The following is a 23,966-nucleotide window of genomic DNA, read 5'->3' as shown; positions in this document are numbered from 1 at the left end:
CATACACATTTTAAGAATCGAGCAAAACTAAATCCAGCAAAACTTGGCAACCATGCGTTTTTTCGGTGCGGCCCGTTGTCCAGCCCTTTGTCCACTGATCCCCACGGATGGTTGTTGGCATGGTTGTGTACTCTGCATTTATTTAATCTTTATTTAATGATCAATTATTATTTTTATTTTTTTTTTAAAGAAAATGCACTGAAACGAAAATACCTTTAGTTTTGGTGATCCTCTCAGCTCCGGCTCATTTTCAGTCCTTTGTGGTTATGGTCCTAACCCTGGAACGGGTTACGTGTGCTCCCTCTCCGGCCTCTAGGTCACCAGGCTGTTCATTAGGGCGCACGCCTGTCACCAGCGTTAGGCGCATAATGGCATTCATCTGGACTCCATCACCTCCTTGAATACCTGCCCTATATACAGTTGAAGTCAGAAGTTTACATACACTTAGGTGGAGTCATTAAAACTAGTTTTTCAACCACTCCACAAATTTATTGTTAACAAACTATAGTTTTGGCAAGTCGGTTAGGACATCTACTTTGTGAATGACACAAGTAATTTTTCCAACAATTGTTTACAGACAGATTATTTCACTCTATCACAATTTCAGTGGGTCAGATGTTTACATACACTAAGTTGCCTGTGCCTTTAAACAGCTTGAAAAATTCCAGAAAATGATATCATGGCTTTAGAAGATTCTGATTGGCTAATTGACATAATTTGAGTCAATTGGAGGTGTACCTGTGGATGTATTTCAAGGCCTACCTTCAAACTCAGTGCCTCTTTGCTTGACATCATGGGAAAATCAAAAGAAATCAGGCCAAGTCTGGTTCAACCTTGGGAACAATTTCCAAATGCCTGAAGGTACCACGTTCATCTGTACAATCAATAGTACACAAGTATAAACACCATGAGACCACTCAGCCATCATACCGCTCAGGAAGGAGACGCGTTCAGTCTCCTAGAGATGAACGTACTTTGGTGCAAAAAGTGCAAATCAATCCCAGAACAACAGCAAAGGACCTTGTGAAGATGCTGGAAGAAACAAGTACAAAAGTATCTATATCCACAGCAAAACGAGTCCTTTATCGACATAACCTGAAAGGCCACTCAGCAAGGAAGAAGCCAAAAACCGCCATAAAAAAGCCTACGGTTTGCAACTGCACATGTGAACAAAGATCATACTTTTTGGAGAAATGTCCTCTGGTCTGATAAAAAAGAGAACTGTTTGGCCATAACGACCATCGTTATGTTTGGAGGAAAAAGGGGGAGTCTTGCAAGCTGAAGAACACCATCCCAAACGTGAAGCTCGGGGGTGGCAGCATCATGTTGTGGGGGGTGCTTTGCTGCAGGAGGGACTGGTGCACTTCACAAAATATATGGAATCATGAGGCGAGAAAATGATGTGAATATATTGAAGCAACATCTCAAGACATCAGTCAGGAAGTTAAAGTTTGGTCGCAAATGGATCTTCCAAATGGACAATGACCCACAGCATACTTCCAAAGTTGTGACAAAATGGCTTAAGGACAACAAAGTCAAGGTATTGGAGTGGCCATCACAAAGCCCTGACCTCAATCCTATAGAACATTTGTGGGCAGAACTGAAAAAGCGTGTGCGAGCAAGGAGGCCTACAAACTTGACTCAGTTACACCAGCTCTGTCGGAAGGAATGGGCCAAAATTCACCCAACTTATTGTGGGAAGCTTGTAGAAGGCCACCCTGAACTTTTGACCCAAGTTAAACAATTTAAAGGCAATGCTACCAAATACTAATTGAGTGTATGTAAACTTCTGACCCACTGGGAATGTGATGAAAGAAATAAAGCTGAAATAAATTATTCTCTCTACTATTATTCTGACATTTCACATTCTTAAAATAAAGTGGTGATCCTAACTGACCTAAAACAGGGAATTTTGACTAGGATTAAATGTCGGGCTACGTGTTTGAAAACCTGTTTTCAAAATGCCACCAGCTGTCCATCACTACTGTAAATAAAAGCACAGCATCTTGTTTACATCTTGTTTACATTCTTTATTGTAACAACAATGTCACAAATAATTTGTATTTACCTTTCCAATTACTTTGAGAGTTTGGGATTTACATATGTGTGCTTTTCATGTCATTTTTCGTTAAAAATCCAGTTAGAATTTAAGTAGAACTTTTGAGTGTTGCCTTTAATGAGGTCATAATGGTGTAATGCTTTAATATTTAATAATATATGCCCTCTGAATTCATATCCAAGGGGCATTTTTCACGCCATTATTAGTGACATTGTTTTAGTTTGAACGTGCAGACTGGCACTAAGAACCACGGGAATGTTTCCCTAGTCAGCGCCATTATTAATGCAATGCCCCTTAAAGTGTTGCTCTGTGCTACCCAGTGTGGCGGGGTGGGGGTTCCCCCTTCCTCCTCCTCCTCCCTTCCCCATGGGCTAGGTCTGTCTTCTGTGCATGGCTCTGCGGCCCATCCCGTGCCCCCTACCCTCGTGCTTTGAACCTCGCACACCTACCACTATTTCAGTAGATACAGCTGGAGAATGGCAAGGCAATCCCATTGTGCGTCACTCGGGTGCCATGACCAATATTTTTTGTTCTGCTAATAACAGGGTTAATAATATATCTGTGAGAATATCCAAGGGGCTTTTATATAATTCTAAATTAATAATAATAATCCCTAGGTTTAAAAAAACAACAATATTTTGGAGATTATTTTGTTTTATATTCAAATAAAATGAGAGAGAAAAATGCCATTCTTGAACATGGGGTGAGACAATGTTACTAATTTGTAAATAAAGCCAGTTTGTTATTTAGAATGATTTATTTCTGTTTTCAGAGGGAGAGAAACCAAAAACCTACAGTCATCTCATGGGTCTCCCAGTCAAGGCCTGCACAGGTATTGAGCCAGCCTCTATAGCAACACAGCTTACACTGTGATGCAGTGTCTTAGACTGTTGCGCCACTAAGGCGCTGTACAACGTGACTGGTCGGGAGTAGGCTACAGTACTACAGAGACACAGTAGCGCCTTAGGACCCAAAAGCATAATAAGTGCTCTAACTCCCCCTTGCGCTCGGCTGGAGCAATGAAGTACTGTACTAAACCACAGGGTATTGTACTAAGTCCCACTGCATTGTCGGAACTAGAAGCACAAGCATTTCGCTACACTCGCATTAACATCTGCTAACCATGTGTATGTGACAAATACATTTTGATTTGATTTGATTTGACTCTAGGTAGGGGTAAAAGTGACTAGGTAATTAGGATAGATAATAAACAGAGTAGCAGCAGTGTTAGTAGTTGAGGTAATATGTACATTTAGGTAGGGGTAAAAGTGACTAGGTAATCAGGATAGATTATAAACAGAGTAGCAGCAGCAGCATATGTGAGGTGTGTAAAAGTGTGTGTGTGTTTGTGTGTGGCATCCATATACATGTGTGTGTGTTTTGTGTTGGAGTGTCAGTGTATGTATGTGTGAGTGTGTGGGTAGAGACCAGTGAGTGTGTGGGTAGAGACCAGTGAGTGTGTGGGTAGAGTCCAGTGAGTGTCTGGGTAGAGACCAGTGAGTGTGTGGGTAGAGTCCAGTGAGTGTCTGGGTAGAGACCAGTGAGTGTGTGGGTAGAGACCAGTGAGTGTGTGGGTAGAGACCAGTGAGTGTGTGGGTAGAGTCCAGTGAGTGTGTGGGTAGAGTCCAGTGAGTGTGTGGGTAGAGACCAGTGAGTGTGTGGGTAGAGTCCAGTGAGTGTGTGGGTAGTGTCCAGTGAGTGTGTGGGTAGAGTCCAGTGAGTGTCTGGGTAGAGACCAGTGAGTGTCTGGGTAGAGTCCAGTGAGTGTCTGGGTAGAGTCCAGTGAGTGTGTGGGTAGTGTCCAGTGAGTGTGTGGGTAGAGACCAGTGAGTGTCTGGGTAGAGTCCAGTGAGTGTCTGGGTAGAGTCCAGTGAGTGTGTGGGTAGTGTCCAGTGAGTGTCTGGGTAGAGTCCAGTGAGTGTGTGGGTAGTGTCCAGTGAGTGTGCAAATACTCAGTGCAAGAGAGTCAGTTCAAAAAAAGGTTGATGCAAATAGTCAGGGTAGCTATTTGATTAAATATTCAGCAGTCTTATGGCTTTGGGATAGAAGCTGTTCAGGAGCCTTTTGGTCCCACACTTGGTGCGCTGGCACCACTTGGTGCTCCGGCACCACTTGCCATGTGGTTCCAGAGTGAACAATCTATGGCTTGGGTTGCTGTGGTCTTTGAAAATGTTTAGGTCCTTCCTCTGACACCGTCTGGTATAGAGATCCTGGATGGCAGGGAGCTCGGCCCCCAGTGATGTACTGGTCCATCTGCACCACCCTCTGTAGCGCCTTGTGGTCGGATGCCAAGCAGTTGCCATACCAAGAGGTGATGCAGCCAATCAAGATGCTCTCAATGGTGCAGCTGTAGAACATTTTGAGGATCTGAGGCTCCATTCCAAATCTTTTCAGCATTCTGAGATGGAAGAGACATTGTCGTGCCCTCTTCAAGACTTTGTTGGTGTGTGTGGACCATGTTAATTCCTTAGTGATGCGGACACCGAGGTACTTGAAGCTCACGATCCACTCCACTACAGCCCCATAAATGTTGGTGGGGGGAGGGGGGGCGTGCTCGCCCCGCCGTTTCCTGTAGGCCGTGATCAGCTCCTTTGTCTTGCTGACGTTGAGGGAGAGATTGTTGTCCTGGCACCACACTGCCAGGTCACTGACCTCCTCTCTATAGGCTGTCTCATTGTCATTGGTGATCAGGCCCACCACCGTCTTGTAATCAACAAACTTAATAATGGTGTTGGGAGTCGTGCGTGGCCACACTGTCATGGGTGAACAGGGAGTACAGGAGGGGACTGAGCAGGTATTCCCTGTTCTTCCCACGTGTTGAGGGTCAGTGTGACGGATGTGTTGTTGCCTAACCTCCCCACCTGGGGCCGACCACCAGGTAGCCCTGGATCCAGTTGCAGAGGGAGGTGTTCAATCTCAGGAACCGGAGTTTACTGATGAGCTTAGAAGGCACTATGGTGGTGAAAGCTGAGGTGTCGTCAATGAACAGCATTCTCACATAGGTGTTTCTCTTATCCAGGTGGGAAAGGGCAGTGTGGAGAGCACTGGATATTGTGTCATCTTTGGATCTGTTGGGGTGGTATGTGAATTGCAGTGGGTCCAGGGTGTCTGGGATGATGGTATTGATGTGAGCCATGACCAGCATTTCATGACTACAGACGTGAGTGCTATGGGGCGGATGTCATTTAGACAGGTTACCTTGGTGTTCTTGGGCACAGGGACTATGGTGGGCTCCTTGAAACATGTAGGTATTGCAGACCGTGTCAGGGAGAAGTTGAAAATGTTCGTGAAGACATTTGCCTGCTGGTCAGCTTGTGCTCTGAGTATGCATCCTGGTAATCCATCTGGCCCAGCGGACTTGTTAATGTTAACCTGTATAAAGGTCTTGCTCACATTGGCTAAGGAGAGCAAGATCGCACAGTCGTCCGGAACTGCTGGGGCTCTCATGCATGATTTGGTGTTGCTTGCCTCGAAGCGGGGATGGAAGGAATTTAGATCATCTGGTAGGCTCGCGTCACTGGGCAGCTTGCTGCCAGGGTTTTTCTTTGTAATCATGATAGTTTGCAAGCTCTGCCACATCCGACTAGCATCAAAGCCGGCGTAGTAGGATTCAATCTTAGTTCTGTGTTGACGTTTTGCCTGTTTGATGGCTCGTCGGAGGCCGTAGCAGGATGTCTTATAAGTGTCTGGATTTTGATCCCCGCTCCTTGAAAGCGGAAGCTATAGCCTTTAGCTTAGTTGCCTGTAATCCATGGCTTTTGGTTGGGATATGTACATATGGTCAGTGTGGGGACGACGTCGTCAATGTACTTATTATTGAAGACGGTGACTGATGTGGTAAACTCTTTTAATGTTAATTGGATGAATCCCGGGAAACAGTGGAACAGTCCTGTAGCTTAGCAACCGCTTCATCGGAACGCTTCCGTATTGAGCGCATAATTGGTACTTCCTGTTTGAGTTTTTGCTTGTAAGCGGGAGATTACAAGCAAGTTTGTTAATTTGTGTTGTTTACAGTGGTAGCACATGAAGCATAGTGGGCAGGAGGTGGGCAATGCCAAGCACAGGATAGCGAGATCCTATTGGCTTGTTGTAGCATATATTTGTATATTTTCATTAGGGAACACCTCCTCTGTGAAGTCTGCGTGTGTGCAAACTCAATCCGACCTTTCATCCCTAAACCACGTAATCTTATACAACTTTGGAAAAGAGTCAAGTCTATTAAAATTAGTTCACTGGGTTTGTAACAGATTTTGGGAACAGAAAAATGTATTTGTGATCAGATGATAAGAAATTTTGCAGAATGTCAAGCCAGTCTCACTGAGTTGTATCCTCTCTCCCACCACCCGCGACTGCACTTCCTCTGACCGGTGAGAAAGCATTCTAATTGGATACCTGGGCTTTATAGCCCCTGTGACGTCTGGGTTTCCCCTTCTGTCTGTGCCGAACTCTTCATTGAGATAATGCTGAAACATCAATCCATGGGCGAGTCAGTGCCACATTTTCATTTGTGCTGAAAATCTAAATGAAAGAATGTTATCTTGCAAATGAATCAGGTTATGGTGTGAAAAAGGCTTTTAGAGGTGGCGTCGTAAATGCTTGTCGTAAATGCCGACTGTGGTTTGCTTATCAATGCACAACCACAAGTACCTTTCTTCCCACTCCTATTGATAAAATGTCATTACTGTGTGTGAAATTTCAAATGTATTCCTTTATTACTACATGTGTAATGTGATATATTTTAACATTCGCATTTTAAATTAAATATTTATTCAGTAATTTTCCCCAAATTAAGGGGATGATGACTTAATCTTTGCAAAAAGGATATAATCTGATTTCATTGGTCCTCGACTCGCTTATCAGTCATTTAATTCAGGGTAAGTGGAGTTAGCCGTGAGTTAGCCGTGAGTTAGCCGTGAGTTAGCCGTGAGTTATCCGTGAGTTAGCCGTGAGTTAGCCGTGAGTTAGCCGTGAGTTATCCGTGAGTTAGCCGTGAGTTAGCCGTGAGTTAGCCCGCCCCAGAGCAGGTTCATTCTGAAGGATTCGTTGCCATAGAAATTTACCTGGCTAAAAGGTGAGCCACTTTCATATGACCGGTTATCCAGAGTTAAACTCAAAAGTTTGGTCCTCATGCTTGTGCTTTATCTCTCTCAATTCTATTTCAATTTAAGGGGCTTTATTGGCATGGGAAACATATGTTTACATTGCAAAAGTAAGTGAAATAGATAAACAAAAAGTGAACATTACACTCCCAGAAGTTCCAAAAGAAATAAAGACATTTCAGATGTCATATTATGTAAATATACAGTGTTGTAATGATGTGCACATAGTTAAAGTACAAAAGGGAAAATAAATACAGGTAAATATGGGTTGTATTTACAATGGTGTTTGTTCTTCACTGGTTGCCCTTTTCTTGTGCAACAAGTCACAAATCTTGCTGCTGTGATGGCACACTGTAGTATTTCACCCAGTAGATATGGGAGTTTATCAAAATTGGATTGTTTTCAAATTTTTTGTAGGTCTGAGGGAAATCCAGTGGCAGGAATCCAAGATGGCGTAGCAGTCAGACGTCTTTGTCTTGTCGTGTCCTATGTAATCATCTTTTTATATCTTTTTCTTCGCATCTCTTTTTTATATTTTTCTAAACCTCAACTTCAAAATACTGTCCTGCAAACCGCCTCACCCAATGTGGTGTGGATCTGTTATTCTACTTTAAAAATCAGGTTGAGGTCAGGACTCTGACCAGATGGCATATTTTCTTCTGTTGAAGCCATTCTGTTGTTGATTTACTTCTGTGTTTTGAGTCTTTGTCCTGTTGCGTCACCCAACTTCTGTTGAGCTTCAATTGGCGGAGAGATAGCCTAACATTCTCCAGCAAAATGTCTTGATAAACTTGGGAATTCATTTATCTGTCGATGATAGCAAGCTGTCCAGGCCCTGAGGCAGCAAAGCAGCCCCAAACCATGATGCTCCCTCCACCATACTTTACAGTTGGGATGAGGGTTTGATGTTTGTGTGCTGTGCCTATTTGTTCTCCACACATAGTGTTGTGTGTTCCTTCCAAACAACTCAACTGTAGTTTAATCTGTCCACAGAATATGTTGCCAGTAGCGCTGTGAAACATCAAGGTGCGCTTTAGCAAACTTCAGACGTGCAGCAATGTTTTTTTTGGACAGCAGTGGCTTCTTCCATGGTGTCCTCCCATGAACACCATTCTTGTTTAGTGTTTTACGTATCATATACTCGTCAACAGAGATGTTAGCATGTTCCAAATATCTCTGTAAGTCTTTAGCTGACACTCTAGGATACTTCTTAACCTCATTGAGCATTTTGCGCTGTGCTCTCGTAGTCATCTTTGCAGGACGGCCACTCCTAGGGAGAGTAGCAACAGTGCTGAACTTTCTCCATTTATCGACAATGTGTCTTACCGTGGACTCATGAACATCAAGGCTTTTATAGATACTTTTGTAAACCTTTACAACTTTATGCAAGTCAACAATTCTTAATCTTAGGTCTTCTGAGATATATTTTGTTCGAGGCATGGTCCACATCAGGCAATGCTTCTTGTGAATAGCAAACTCAAATTGTGTGAGTGTTTTTATAGAGCAAGGCAGCCCTAACCAACATCTCCATTCTTGTCTCATTGATTGGACTCCAGGTTAGCGGACTCGTGCCTCCAATTAGCTTTAGGAGAAGTCATTAGTCTAGGGGTTCACATACTTTTTCCTACCGACACTGTGAATGTTTAAATTGTGTTTTCAATATAGACAAGAAGAATACAATACGTTGTGTGTTATTATAGTTAAAGCACACTGTTTGTCTACTGTTGTGACTTAGATGAGATCCGATCAAATTTGATGACCAATTTATGCAGAAATCCTGGTAATTCCAAAGGGTTCAAATACTCCCCCCCCCCCCTCCCCACTGTACGTATGTGTCTCTAATATGGTCATACGTTGGACAGGAGGTTAGGAAGTGCAGCTCAGTTTCCACCTCATTTTCTGTGCAGTGAGCACATAGCCTGTCTTCTCTTGAGAGCCAGGTCTGCCTACGGCGGCCTTTCTCAATAGCAAGGCTATTCTGTACATAGTCAAAGCTTTTGCCACTGTGTACTCTCTGTTTAGGGCCAAATAGCTTTCTAGTTTGCACATTTTTTTTGTAAATTCTTTCTAATGTGTCAAATAATTTACTTTTAGTTTTCTCATGATTTGGTTGGGTCTAATTGTGTTGCTGTCCTGGGGCTCAGTGGGGTCTGTTTGTGTTTGTGAACAGAGCCCCAGGACCAGCTTGCTTAGGGGACTCTTCTCCAGGTTCATCTCTCTGTAGGTGATGGCTTTGTTATGGAAGTTTTGGGAATCACTTCCTTTTAATTGGTTGTAGAATTTAATGGCTCTTTTCTGGCTTTTGATAATTAGTTTTGCAGAATTCTGCATGCAGTCTCAATTTGGTGTTTGTCCCATTTTGTGAATTCTTGGTTTGTGAGCGGAACCCAGACATCACAACCATAAAGGGCAATGGGTTCTATAACCGATTCAAGTATTTTTAGCCAGATCCTAATTGGTATGTCGAATTTTATCTTCCTTTTGATGGCATAGAAGGCCGTTCTTGCCTTGTCTCTCAGATTGTTCACAGCTTTGTGGAAGTTACCTGTGGCGCTGATGTTTAGGCCGGTGTATGTATAGTTTTTTTGTGTGCTCTAAGGCAATGGTGTCTAGATAGAATTTGTATTTGTTGTCCTGGCAACTGGACCTTACTTGGAACCCCATTATTTTTGTCTTACTGATATTCACAGTCAGGGCCCAGGTCTGTCAGGGCCCAGATCTGTCAGGGCCCAGGTCTGTCAGGGCCCAGGTCTGTCAGGGCCCCAGGTCTGTCAGAGCCCAGGTCTGTCAGGGCCCAGGTCTGTCAGGGCCCAGGTCTGTCAGGGGCCCAGGTCTGTCAGGGCCCAGGTCTGTCAGGGCCCAGGTCTGTCAGGGCCCAGGTCTGGCAGAATCTGTGCAGAAGATCTAGGTGCTGCTGTAGCCCCTCCTTGGTTGGGGACAGAAGCGCCAGATCATCAGCAAACAGTAGACTCTCTCTTGCTCTCTCTCCCAATTCAATTAAATTCAATTTAACGGCTTTATTGGTGTGGGAAACATATGTTAACATTGCCAAAGCAAGTGTAGTAGATAATAAATAAACAATAAAAATTAACAGTTAACAGTACACTACAAAAACATTTAGATTTCAAATGTCATACTGTCATATCATTACAGTGTTGTAACGATGTGCCGATAGTTAAAGTACAAAAGGGAAAATAAATAAATCATAAATATGGGTTGTATTTACAATGGTGTTTGTTCTTCACTGGTTGCCCTTTTCTTGTGGCAACAGGTCACAAGTATTGCTGCTGTGATGGCACACTGTGGTATTTCACCCAGTAGATATGGGAGTTTATCAATATTGGATTTGTTTTCAAGTTCTTTGTGGGTCTGTGTAATCTGAGGGAAATATGTGTCTCTAATATGGTTATACATTTGGCAGGAGGTTAGGAAGTCCAACTCAGTTTCCACCTCATTTTGTGGGCAGTATCTCTCTATCTCTCTCTTTCTCTCTCTTTGAGCCTGAGGCCACTACCGACAGCAGCAACAGCGAGAGAGAGAGAGAGAGAGAGAGAGAGAGAGAGAGAGAGAGAGAGAGAGAGAGAGAGAGAGAGAGAGAGAGAGAGAGAGAGAGAGAGAGAGAGAGAGAGAGAGAGAGAGAGAGAGAGAGAGAGAGAGAGAGAGAGAGAGAGAGAGAGAGAGAGAGAGTGTATGGTGCTCTACTTCTTTTCTAACCCAAACACTGTCTGGAAACATGTGTGTGTCTGTGTGTGTTTGTCTGTGTGTGTGTGTTAGGCACAGGCATTTTCAAATATTTCACAATTAAAATAATATCATTATATTTTTTCACGTATGTGTTTTATTAAGGAAAGAATATTTATGTGAAACTTTAATGGAGACTTGTTCACGCAGAGAGCCGGTGTGCTGTCCCACAGAGTTTGTTTGGCTGTTCCCTGTTTGGATGGGCGGGGGAGGGGCTAGGGAGGTGCAGGGGCTGGTGTGTTTGGCACTGAGGCAAAGTAGCCAAACCGCCACGGGCTTGTTAGACAATCTTGTTACTGCCATAGGTTATCGATCATACCATCTGGTAGTGTCTGTCTGGACTGCATCAAATCCATGTGAAGAACCTAGCTAGCTAAATTAGCCATCTTGTCTTGGGCAGGAGGTCACCAGGGCTGAGTTCCGGAACCTCAAATGTTCTACTGCTTGAGCTCCTGTTCCTCTTATAGAATATTAGTTCAAAAGTATTGTAGAGCTCCTGCACCTAAATATAACAATACCAGATCCCAAAATGAGTACCGGCGCCAATTTCAGTCCATGTCAACAACTCCATTCATATTAAACCGCCTACCTGTTAGTTGATCATTGTAGCCTACTCCTTCTCATTTAGCCAACTCCATTCCTATTAAACAACAGCCTACCTGTTGGTTGATCATTGTAGCCTACTCCTTCTCATTTAGCCAACTCCATTCATATTAAACAACAGCCTACCTGTTGGTTGATCATTGTAGCCTACTCCTTCTCATTTAGCCAACTCCATTCATATTAAACAACAGCCTACCTGTTGGTTGATCATTGTAGCCTACTCCTTCTCATTTAGCCAACTCCATTCATATTAAACAACAGCCTACCTGTTGGTTTATCATTGTAGCCTACTCCTTCTCATTTAGCCAACTCCATTCATATTAAACAACAGCCTACCTGCTGGTTGATCATTGTAGCCTACTCCTTCTCATTTAGCCAACTCCATTCATATTAAACAACAGCCTACCTGTTGGTTGATCATTGTAGCCTACTCCTTCTCATTTAGCCAACTCCATTCATATTAAACAACAGCCTACCTGTTGGTTGATCATTGTAGCCTACTCCTTCTCATTTAGCCAACTCCATTCATATTAAACAACAGCCTACCTGTTGGTCGATCATTGTAGCCTACTCCTTCTCATTTAGCCAACTTCATTCCGTAATTGTAATTCCATTTTGCATTGATTAGAAATCTCCCACTTAATTTTCTACACATGAAGCCTCAGACTGTAGCGCAGGTATGATTAACAGACAACAACAACAAGCTACAGATGAAACGTGTCTTTTTTATGGGGTGCACTCATAACAAAGGTAATAAAACTGTTTTATCAAAATGGAGAATGTAATGGTCTATCCTTGTGGGTTATTTAGCAATGTCACATAGATAATTCAAAGCCTTTTCACACACCAAAACAAAGACCCACCGGCTCCATTCAGTCTTATGTCGCAAAATAAGAAATTGTGTTTTTTACATTAGTTAAAAGTAGAGACTCATAGCAAGAAAATGGTTTATCATACACTACAGTTGAGGAACAATGGGAAAGTAATTCTGCTTTGAAAGTTGATAGACATGTAACCTCACTTCTGAGAAAATGGCCCTTGAATGTTTTGGTACACCTACTACACCCATTCAGCATCGTTCACACCCTCATAAGGTTTAGCCCCACCCATCTCTTTAAGCATTCACATGTCAGGCCATGTGCTAAACAACCAAAGATTTCAAGGCTAAAGGCTGGTTTATACTACGGGTGTGTTCGTAAATTTAATCTGGAGAGTGCTCTGGGCATTCGTAAACTCAGAGTGTTTTGCTCTCGGAGCTGAACACTGGACACTGGCCGAAAATGTTAATCAGAGCGTTCTGACCTAACAAAAGCAGTCGAGCACCTAAGCTAACTGGCTAACGTTGGCTAGCTACTTCCAGACATAAATAAGAGAACAGCTCACTCTGACCATTTTACTCACCTTAGCAGCTCTGGTTAGCTTGTTTTTATGTTATCCAGATCTTTTGTGACTGTAACTGTGCTACTGGCAACAATTTCATTATTTTTGCCAATGTTTACTGACACCGGCAATATTCAAAATGGATGTTTAGCGTTTGCAAATCCGTCATTTATTCAGCGCTCTGGCACACTCAGACGAGAGTTCTCTGAAATCGGAGTAGATAGCCAGAGCAAATTTACCAGCTACTTCTATACACAATTGTCACAGTGACAATAAAACATAAACCTGTTACTTTGCATGAATCTGCAGATAGCTTGATTCGATGTTAGCCATCTAATATTAGGCCATAACGAGCAATGACGACGACTTCCTGACAAAATTAGAAACGTGTTGTATCTGAAAATGTAGCGAGCTAGACTCTCTTACCCGTCCGTATACATGGGCATCCCTCTCTGTCACGGATGCCATGGTTGCCCGTAGTTTGAAGATGTAATCGAGACACTAGTGTTTTAAACAACAGCCTTCTGTGTGTTCTCGTTTTGACTTTGGCTGCATATTTGCAATCAAATGCCAGAATGTCCTTAGCTACCATACTATAATTCCACCGATTTCAAAACTCGGTCCTCCAGAAAGTGGAGAGCAACACTTATGTAGTTCTACTACGTGCTATCTTTAAAAAGCCGCGTTAGAAAGGATTACCTAGACATACTGACCAGCTCATGTTATAGACAGAAGCATGCTACATGGCAGACCAATCCGAACTCATCTTTTGGCATGCCCAGCCCACTCATTATCTCAGCCAATCATGACTAATGGGAAGGTTACTGAATTTTTCCATGGATAAACCAACTAGGCTTGTAATTTAACAATTGTATTCGTATTTACAGATGGCATACAAGTTTGTTAAGGCACATGAAAACTCACATGTTCCATTTCTGGCAAAAGATGATTTTTTATATTTAAAAAAAGGTTTACGTTCAAACGGCTCTCCTGTGAAGTAGTGAGGCGCGACGACGTATGCCTAGTTTCCTGAAACGAGTCTAATTCATTATTTCAAAAAAATTCATACTCTTCCAAGTAAACGAATAGTAACGTCCATTTGGTAATTAGAATAGCCTTGCCCACACTTTGTGTGTGTGTGTGTGTGTGTGTGTGTGTGTGTGTGTGTGTGTGTGTGTGTGTGTGTGTGTGTGTGTGTGTGTGTGTGTGTGTGTGTGTGTGTGTGTGTGTGTGTGTGTGTGTGTGTGTGTGTGTGTGTGTGTGTGTGTGTGTGTGTGTGTGTGTGTGTTAATACTGTGTGTTCTGATTTTGTCTTGGCAGCAGTCACCTGATACCATCCCAGGACCCAGCACAAGCCCTACTGTTCACAAGGTAACCACACAACACACACTCACGTCCATAGGTGATGTCAGGTCGTCAATTAAATCATGTTTTCTTTGTCATCAAACAGAGGAAGCTTGACATCATAATCATATACAGTGCATTCAGAAAGTATTCAGGCCCCTTGACTTTTTCCACATTTTGTTACATTACAGCCTTGTACTAAAATGGATGAAATGTTTTTCCCCCCTCATCAATCTACACATAATACCCCGTAATGACAAAACTAAAAACGTTTTTTCCCCCCTCATCAATCTACACATAATACCCCATAATGACAAAACTAAAAACGTTTTTTCCCCCCTCATCAATCTACACATAATACCCCGAAATGACAAAACTAAAAACGTTTTTTCCCCACTCATCAATCTACACATAATACCCCATAATGACAAAACCAAAAACTGTTTTTTTAGGAATTTTTGCAAATGTATAAAAAAATAAACAACGGAAATATCACATTTACATAAGTATTCAGATCCTTTACTCAGCACTTTGTTAAAAAACTCTGGATCTCTGTCCGAGTCACCATTGGGTTCTTAGTCACCTCCCTGACCAAGGCCCGGCTCAGTTTGGCTGGATGGCCAACTCTAGGAAGAGTCTTGGTGGTTCCAAACTTCTTCCATTTATGATGCTGCAAAAACATTTTTGGTACCTTTACCCAGATCTGTGCCTCGACACAATCCTGTCTTGGAGCTCTACGGACAATTCCTTCAACCTCATGGCTTGGTTTTTGCTCTGACATGCACTGTCAACTGTTGGACCCTATATAGACAGGTGTGTGCCTTTCCAAATCATGTCCAATCAATTGAATTCACCACAGGTGGACTCCAATCAAGATGTAGAAACGTCTCAAGGCTGATCAATGGAAACAGGATGTACCTGAGCTCAATTTCGAGTCTATTAGAAAAAGGTGTGAATAATTATGTAAATAAGGTATTTCTGTTTTTTATTTTTCTCTTTGTCATTATGGGGTATTGTGTGTAAATTGATGAGGATAAAAAATAATAAAAATAAAAATAAAAATAATAATAATAATCAATTTTAGAATAAGGCTGTAATGTAACAAAATTTGGTAAAGGGTAAGGGGTCTGAATACTGTACATATTGGTCAAATACTTACATGATGTAAAAACGTTACATTTTGGTGCTCTTGATTCAGTTAAAGTATTTGGAAGTAGGCTATTCGACATTTTAAACTGTAGCCCTGAATGTTGATTGGCTGACAGCCGTGGTATATCAGGCCGTATACCACGGGAATGACAAAATTGCTCTAACTACTTTGGTAACCAGTTTAAAATAGCAGTAAGGCACCTCTGGGGTTTGTGATATACGGCCAACATACCACGGCTAAGGGTTTGCGTTGCGTCGTGCCTAAGAGCAGCTCTTAGCTGTGGTATATTGGCCATATACCACACCCCTCCCTGTGGCCTTATTGCTTAAATATAGAGTTAGTACTTGGCCAAAGTTACCATGGCGACATCATAGTTTCATCTCAATGTTCTGTTGTGTTTCAATATCAATAGTTACACTGACATCACAGTTATCTTAGTGTCAACTACACACACACACACACACACACACACACACACACACACACACACACACACACACACACACACACACACACACACACACACACACACACACACACACACACACACACACACACACACACACACACACACACACACACACACAAACAAGTCTGCTAAAAGATATACACACTATATACAGTTCAAGTCGGAAGTGTACATACACCTCAGCCAAATACATTTAAACTCAGTTTTTCACCATTCCTGACATTTAATCCTAGTAAAAATTCCCTGTCTTCGGTCAGTTAGGATCACCACTTTATTTTAGGAATGTGAAATGTCTGAATAATAGTAGAGAGAATGATTTATTTCAGCTTTTATTTATTTTATCATATTCCCAGTGGGTCAGAAGTTTACATACACTCAATTAGTATTTGGCAGCATTGCCTTTAAATTGGTTAACTTGGGTCAAACGTTTCTGGTAGCCTTCCACAAGCTTCCCACAATAAGTTGGGTGAATTCTGTCCCATTCCTCCTGACAGAGCTGGTGTAACTGAGTCAGGTTTGTAGGCCTCCTTGCTCGCACACGCTTTTTCAGTTCTGCCCACACATTTTCTATAAGATTGAGGTCAGGGCTTTGTGATGGCAAATCCAACACCTGACTGTGTTGTCCTTAAGCCATTTTGCCACAACTTTGGAAGTATGCTTGGGGTCACTGTTCATTTAAAAGAACCATTTGTGACCAAGCGTTAACTTCTTGACTGATGTCTTGAGATGTTGCTACAGTATATTCACATCATTTTCTTGCCTCATGATTCCATCTATTTTGTGAAGTGCACCAGTACCTCCTGCAGCAAAGCACCCCCACAACATGATGCTGCCACCCCCATGCTTCACGGTTGGGATGGTGTTCTTCGGCTTGCAAGCCTCCCCCTTTTTCCTCCAAACATAACGATGGTTGTTATGGCCAAACAGTTCTATTTCTGTTTCATCAGACCAGAGGACATTTCTCCAAAATGTACAATCTTTGTCCCCATATACAATTGCAAACCATAGTCTCGCTTTTTATGGCGGTTTTGGAGCAGTGGCTTCTTCCTTGCTGAGCAGCCTTTCAGCTTATGTTGATATAAGACTCGTTTTACTGTGGATATAGATACTTTTGTACCTGTTTCCTCCAGCATCTTCACAAGGTCCTTTGTTGTTTGTCTGGGATTGATTTGAACTTTTCGCACCAAAGTACGTTCATCTCTAGGAGACAGAACGCGTCTCCTTCCTGAGTGGTATGACGGCTGCGTGGTCCCATGGTGTTAATACTTGCATACTATTGTTTGTACAGATGAACGTGGTACCTTCAGGCGTTTGGAAATTACTCCCAAGGATGAACCAGACTTTCTGAGATATTGGCTGATTTCTTTTGATTTTCTCATGATGTCAAGCAAAGAGGCACTGAGTTTGAAGGTAGGCCCTCCAATTGACTCAAATGGTGTCAAGTAGCCAATCAGAAGCTTCTAAAGCCATGACATAATTTTCGGGAATTTTCCAAGCTGTTTCAAGGCACACTCAACTTAGTGTATGTTAACTTCTGACCCACTGCCATTGTGATACAGTGAATTATAAGTGAAATAATCGTTGGAAAAATTACTTGTGTCGTGCACAAAGTAGATGTCCTAACCGACTTGCCACAACTATAGTTTGTTAACAAGAAATTTGTGGAGTGGTTGAAAAACGAGTTTTAATGACTCCACCTAAGTGTATGTAAACCTCCGACTTCAACTGTATATACAGTGGGGCAAAAAAGTATTTAGTCAGGTACATATTTACATATATTTAAACAGGTGCCATTAATACAGGTAACGAGTGGAGGACAGGGGAGCCTCTTAAAGAAGAAGTTACAGGTCTGTGAGAGCCAGAAATCTTGCTTGTTTGTAGGTGACCAAATACTTATTTTCCACCTTAATTTGCAAATAAATTCATAAAAAATCCTACAATGTGATTTTCTGGATTTTTTTTTCTCATTTTGTCTGTCATAGTTGAAGTGTACCTATTATGAAAATTACAGGCCTCTCTCATCTTTTTAAGTGGTAGAACTTGCACAATTGGTGGCTGACTAAGTACTTTTTTGCCCCACTGTATGTACTGCAAGTGTGTGGACACCCCTTCAAATAAGTAATTCGGTTACTTCAGCCACAACCGTTGCTGACAGGTTTATCAAATCGAGCACACAGCCATGCAATCTCCATAGACACATTGGTAGTAGAATAGCCTAACTGAAGAGCTCAGTGACTTTCAACATGGCACTGTCATAAGATGCCACCTTTCCAACAAGTCAGTTTGTCAAATTACTTCCCTGCTAGAGCTGCCCTGGTCAACTGTAAGGGCTGTTTTTGTGAAGTGGAAACGTCTAGGAGCAACAACGGCTCAGCCGCAAAGTGGTAGGCCACACAAGCTTACAGAACGGGACCACCGAGTGCTGACCCGCAAAGCCTATAATAAATGAACATTACAAGATTCAACAACTGAGACGTAAACTGAACAAGTTCCACAGACATGTGACTAACAGAAATGGAATAATGTGTCCCTGAACAAAGGGGGGGATCAAAATCAAAAGTAACAGTTAGTATGTGGTGTGGCCACCAGCTGCATTAAGTACTGCAGTGCATCTCCTCCTCATGGACTGCACCAGATTTGCCCGTTCTTGCTGTGAGATGTTACCCCACTCTCCCACCAAGGCACCTGCAAGTTCCCAGACATTTCTGGGGGGAATGGCCCTAGCCCTCACCCTCCGATCCAACAGGTCCCAGACGTGCACAATGGGATTGAGATCTGGGCTCTTCGCTGGCCATGGCAGAACACTGACATTCCTGTCTTGCAGGAAATCACGCACAGAACAAGCAGTATGGCTGGTGGGATTGTCATGCTGGAGGGTCATGTCAGGGTGAGCCTGCAGGAGGGGTACCACGTGAGGGAGGAGGATGTCTTCCCTGTAACGCACATCGTTGAGATTGCCTGCAATGACAACAAGCTCAGTCCGATGATGCTGTGACACACCGCCCCAGACCATGACGGACCCTCCACCACCAAATCGATCGTGCTCCAGAGTACAGGCCTCGGTGTAACACTCATTCCTTCGACGATAAACTCGAATCTGACCATCACTCCTGGTGAGATAAAACCGTGACTCGTCAGTGAAGAGCACTTTTTGCCAGTCCTGTCTGGTCCAGCGACGGTGGGTTTGTGCCCATAGGCGACGTTGTTGCTGGTGATGTTTGGTGAGGGCCTGCCTTACAACAGGCTTACAAGCCCTCAGTCCAGCCTCTCTCAGCCTACTACGGACAGTCTGCAGACAGTCTGAGCACTGATGGAGGGATTGTGCGTTCCTGGTGTAACTCGGGCAGTTGTTGTTGCCATCCTGTACCTGTCCCGCGGGTGTAATGTTCGGATGTGCCGATCCTGTGCAGGTGTTGTTACACGTGGCCACTGAGAGGACGATCAGCTGTCCATCCTGTCTCCCTGTAGCGCTGTCTTAAGCATCTCACACTACGGACATTGCAATTTATTGCCCTGGTCACATCTGCAGTCCTCATGCCTCCTTGCAGCATGCCTAAGGCACGTTCACGCAGATGAGCAGGGACACTGGGCATCTTTCTTTTGGTGTTTTTCAGTCAGTAGAAGGGCCTCTTTAGTGTCCTAAGTTTTCATAACTTTATAGTTTTTTGCTGAGTTTATATCTTATTTGACTGGTTTTTGTGTCAGTCCTGCTCCCAGAGTTTCCCCTGTGCAGGGCGTGCGGTGAGAAATGCTTTCCTGTCTAATGGGCCCTACCCTGCTAAAGACAAGATTCACCTCGCCAGGATCATAAGGTAACTTTGTGTGTAAATCTGAGAGAGAGCGAGAGAGCGAGAGAGAGAGAGAGAGAGAGAGAGAGAGAGAGAGAGAGAGAGAGAGATATGGATAATTTATACGGAGGTTTGATTAAGCTGCCGGATTTTGCACTGGGTGAGAAGTAAATTGCATTAGTTTTGGAACCGGTTTGCCTCCCATTCGGGCCAACCGCAAGGTCGGCTCAAAACAAAAGTGGCATAGACTAAGCACATAGACTAAGCACATAGACTAAGCACATAGACTAAGCACATAGACTAATCACATAGACTAAGCACATATACTAATCACATAGACTAAGCACATAGACTAAGCACATAGACTAAGCACATAGACTAAGCACATAGACTAATCACATAGACTAAGCACATAGACTAAGCACATAGACTAAGCACATAGACTAATCACATAGACTAAGCACATAGACTAATCACATAGACTAAGCACATAGACTAAGTACATAGACTAAGTACATAGACTAATCACATAGACTAAGCACATAGACTAAGCACATAGACTAAGCACATAGACTAAGCACATAGACTAAGTACATAGACTAAGTACATAGACTAAGCACATAGACTAAGCACATAGACTAAGCACATAGACTAAGTACATAGACTAAGTACATAGACTAAGTACATAGACTAAGCACATAGACTAAGCACATAGACTAAGCACATAGACTAAGCACATAGACTAAGTACATAGACTAAGTACATAGACTAAGCACATAGACTAAGTACATAGACTAAGTACATAGACTAAGCACGTGGAGTAATGAGTAGGATTCTGTGTGTTCACATGCAACAGTGATTTTGCTTTTGATAAAAATGCTTCATCTGGATTTCCAATGAATATCGAAGATGTATTTTATAGAAAACACATGTTGTATATTTCTAAACGATGCGTCATGTTGACCTTGTTGACCTTGTTGACAACATGACAGAGTGGCGCAGATGACTTTCCATCTGAGAAAGGCACTCTTCCCTCACTGGCTTCGCCCGGTCACGTGAGCCGGTTCAACCCGGGCCAGCTTAATCCAATCCCCTCTATGTGTGTGTGTGTGTGTGTGTGTGTGTGTGTGTGTGTGTGTGTGTGTGTGTGTGTGTGTGTGTGTGTGTGTGTGTGTGTGTGTGTGTGTGTGTGTGTGTGTGTGTGTGTGTGTGTGTGTGTGTGTGTTTGTTGTTGTTGTTGTTGTTGTTGTTGCCGTTGAATTACGTCTAGTTCTAAAACTGAAAATATCTGCCCGGCCGTTGTAGCCTAGTGCAGGTTCTGGGTGTCACCATGGCAACGCTCTATACTCGAGTGCTTGAGTTCACTTCACAGTTGCTGGAAGCCTGGAACCATGCTGAGAATTCTGAAAGGAAAATCTTAAAGCCAGCACAGTACGGTTCGGATTGGCACGGTTATGGGAAAAATATAGAACTTTATTTTAACCTGACGTTGCCATGGTGACATACTACATCCATTGCTGAGTGATCCATTCCAACAGAGTGCCCTGCTGAACACTAATTGCCATCTAAGGGACACATCGATGTGTGTTTTCATGTGTGTGTGTCTATTGATGCTGTGTGTTTCCAGGCGTAGCTACGTGGGTGTAGACCTGGTTCAGTGGCTGTGTGAGCAGTGTGTGTACGTGCGCTGTCGGAGCATGGCCGTGCGTGTCTGGCAGGTCTTACTGGAGCTGGGCATCCTGCTGTCTGGTGAGTACACGCCGGTGACGTAGGGCGGTTTCTTGCAGGGATGGGAATGATATATTTTTGGACTGGGGCAGACAGAAACATTTGCAGTTTTGTAGCTAATCTCATGCTATTTTACACAATTTGCCATATGGCTGAGAGAAAATGTTGCTGTTTTTAGAGCTCAGGGTTTCTTGAAAGATGAGACAATCTCAACTTTTTCCCCACAAATATTTGTTTTAATATTAACACATTTTTTTAAATGTATATTTTGATCGACCAAGGTGTCAGCTATCACAGCATGGAAAGCAACATGTTGTTTTTCAGGAAACAAATGTGATTTTTTTATGTTGTTGCAGAGTTTGAATTGTGGATCCTTTTCAGACAAGGACATGTCCAGGCATAGCGCCAACATTGAAATGAATAATACTGTATTTAGAAAATTCTTGATAAATTTACCCTAAATGTAAATTCAAATAAGCTCAAATAAGGCAACAAAATCAACATGTTCAGCTATAAAAAAGGAGAAGTTTTCCTTGAAGAAGAAGAACAAGGATTGTCCCGACATTCAAGAATCCCTGCGCTAATGTTCTGCTATTCTACACATTTTGCAATGCGCTGAGTGAAAATTGTGCAGATTTTAAGCTAATTTCCTGTATTTCAAAAAAAGTCTAATTAATGGCTTATGGCTTGTTCATCTGCTATCTGGGGGGGGCTCCACCTCTGGGGGTTGGGGGAACACCTCTGGGGGTTGGGGGAACACCTCTGGGGGTTGGGGGGAAGGGGTTAGCTACGCCAGTGACTGTATATATGAATGGACAAAGCCATCGATCACGTGACACCATTCATTACTAAGACTCAATAGCGTATTGAAGCCAAATTAAATTGGTTAACCTTTTACTGCAGTGGGCTAAATCAGGGTCCAAGTGTAGTCTTAAACAGATCTACTTTGAAACAAAAGTCTACACCTCACACATGGTTATGGGTTTAAGATAAGATTGCTATTTCCCTATTCACTATAATGGGGGATCCTATATCCTATCGTGTTTTCTGCTAACATTGCCTGCAGTACCTCGGTTGGCCTTGAACTGCTGTGGCTTCAATCATAGGGGGCAGTCGTTCTCCCCTGACACACACACACACACACACACACACACACACACACACACACACACACACACACACACACACACACACACACACACACACACACACACACACACACACACACACACACACACACACACACACACACACACACACACTGTTTTACCTTGCCATGTCATCAGAGTCTATGTGTGTGTGTGTGTGTGTGTGTGTGTGTGTGTGTGTGTGTGTGTGCGTGCGTGCGTGCGTGTGTGTGTGTGTGTGTGTGCGTGTGTGTGTGTTTCAGTGGACCAGTCTATCTATATGTGTGTGTGTTTAGGTGGACCAGTCTATCTATATGTGTGTGTTTCAGTGGACCAGTCTATCAATGTGTGTGTGTGTGTGTGTGTGTGTGTGTGTGTGTGTGTGTGTGTGTGTGTGTGTGTGTGTGTGTGTGTGTGTGTGTGTGTGTGTGTGTGTGTGTGTGTGTGTGTGTGTGTGTGTGTGTGTGTGTGTGTGTGTGTGTGTGTGTGTGTGTGTGTTTCAGTGGACCAGTCTATCTATATGTGTGTGTGTGTGTTTCAGTGGACCAGTCTATCTATGTGTATGTGTGTGTGTTTCAGTGGACCAGTCTATCTATGTGTGTGTGTGTTTCAGTGGACCAGTCTATCTATATGTGTGTGTGTGTGTTTCAGTGGACCAGTCTATCTATATGTGTGTGTGTGTTTCAGTGGACCAGTCTATCTATATGTGTGTGTGTGTGTGTTTCAGTGGACCAGTCTATCTGTGTGTGTGTGTGTGTGTTTCAGTGGACCAGTCTATCTATATGTGTGTGTGTTTCAGTGGACCAGTCTATCTATCTGTGTGTGTGTGTGTTTCAGTGGACCAGTCTATCTATATGTGTGTGTGTTTCAGTGGACCAGTCTATCTATATGTGTGTGTGTGTTTCAGTGGATCAGCGCGTGGTGTTTGGGGACTCTAACTCCTACTACCAGTTCAGCTTTGAGGAGTGTGAGTCTGCAGCCTGCGAGTTCTGCGGCCTGGAGAAGGAGGCGTGGCCAGAAGCTGTTAGGCTCCTCCTACAGCTTGTCCCATACGTCCAGTTCAGAACTGGGTAATTTTGTGTGTGTTTGTGTGTGAAAGTGTGTGAACGTGACCCAGTGTTGCCTGGGTCTTACATGACCATCACACAAACACAGACACACGCACACACACACACAAGCATCCGTGTTTCAACTGAATCCGTGTTCCAACTGACAAGATTCATCTCTAATCTCTCCACATACTGTTAATCCCTTAGTCTGGCATTGACACACACTCACAAACACACAAACACACACACAAACACAAACACACTGTCTAATAGACTCTCATAGCGGGAGCTGGGAGCGTGTTGAGGGAGCACACCGGTGTTCTGAGTGTCACGCAGAATTCCTGTTCCCTCCGATAGAATTCTAACTGGTCTGTGTGGCATTCCAACTGAGCCTGCTACTGAACTCAATCTGTCACTTAGAGAGAGGAG

General features: G+C 43.1%; 1 protein-coding gene across 3 annotated transcripts in view; it reads left to right on the top strand.

Moving 5' to 3' along the window:
* The window catches only part of LOC124043175 (rap guanine nucleotide exchange factor 5-like), a 93,098-nt gene that overhangs the window by 7,090 nt on the left and 62,042 nt on the right, over positions 1-23,966 (top strand). For 2 of the 3 annotated variants that reach the window (XM_046361452.1, XM_046361450.1), the window contains exons 2-5: positions 14,203-14,253; positions 19,551-19,657; positions 21,261-21,382; positions 23,396-23,558. In XM_046361452.1, the coding sequence (XP_046217408.1) occupies positions 14,203-14,253; positions 19,551-19,657; positions 21,261-21,382; positions 23,396-23,558 (443 nt within the window). The remainder of the gene's footprint in view (positions 1-14,202; positions 14,254-19,550; positions 19,658-21,260; positions 21,383-23,395; positions 23,559-23,966) is intronic. The other variant, XM_046361451.1, reaches the window with a different exon arrangement.

The sequence above is a fragment of the Oncorhynchus gorbuscha genome, linkage group LG09, assembly GCF_021184085.1.
Source record: "Oncorhynchus gorbuscha isolate QuinsamMale2020 ecotype Even-year linkage group LG09, OgorEven_v1.0, whole genome shotgun sequence".
Taxonomy (NCBI): domain Eukaryota; kingdom Metazoa; phylum Chordata; class Actinopteri; order Salmoniformes; family Salmonidae; genus Oncorhynchus; species Oncorhynchus gorbuscha.
This window is presented reverse-complemented; position numbering and strand designations above follow the sequence as displayed.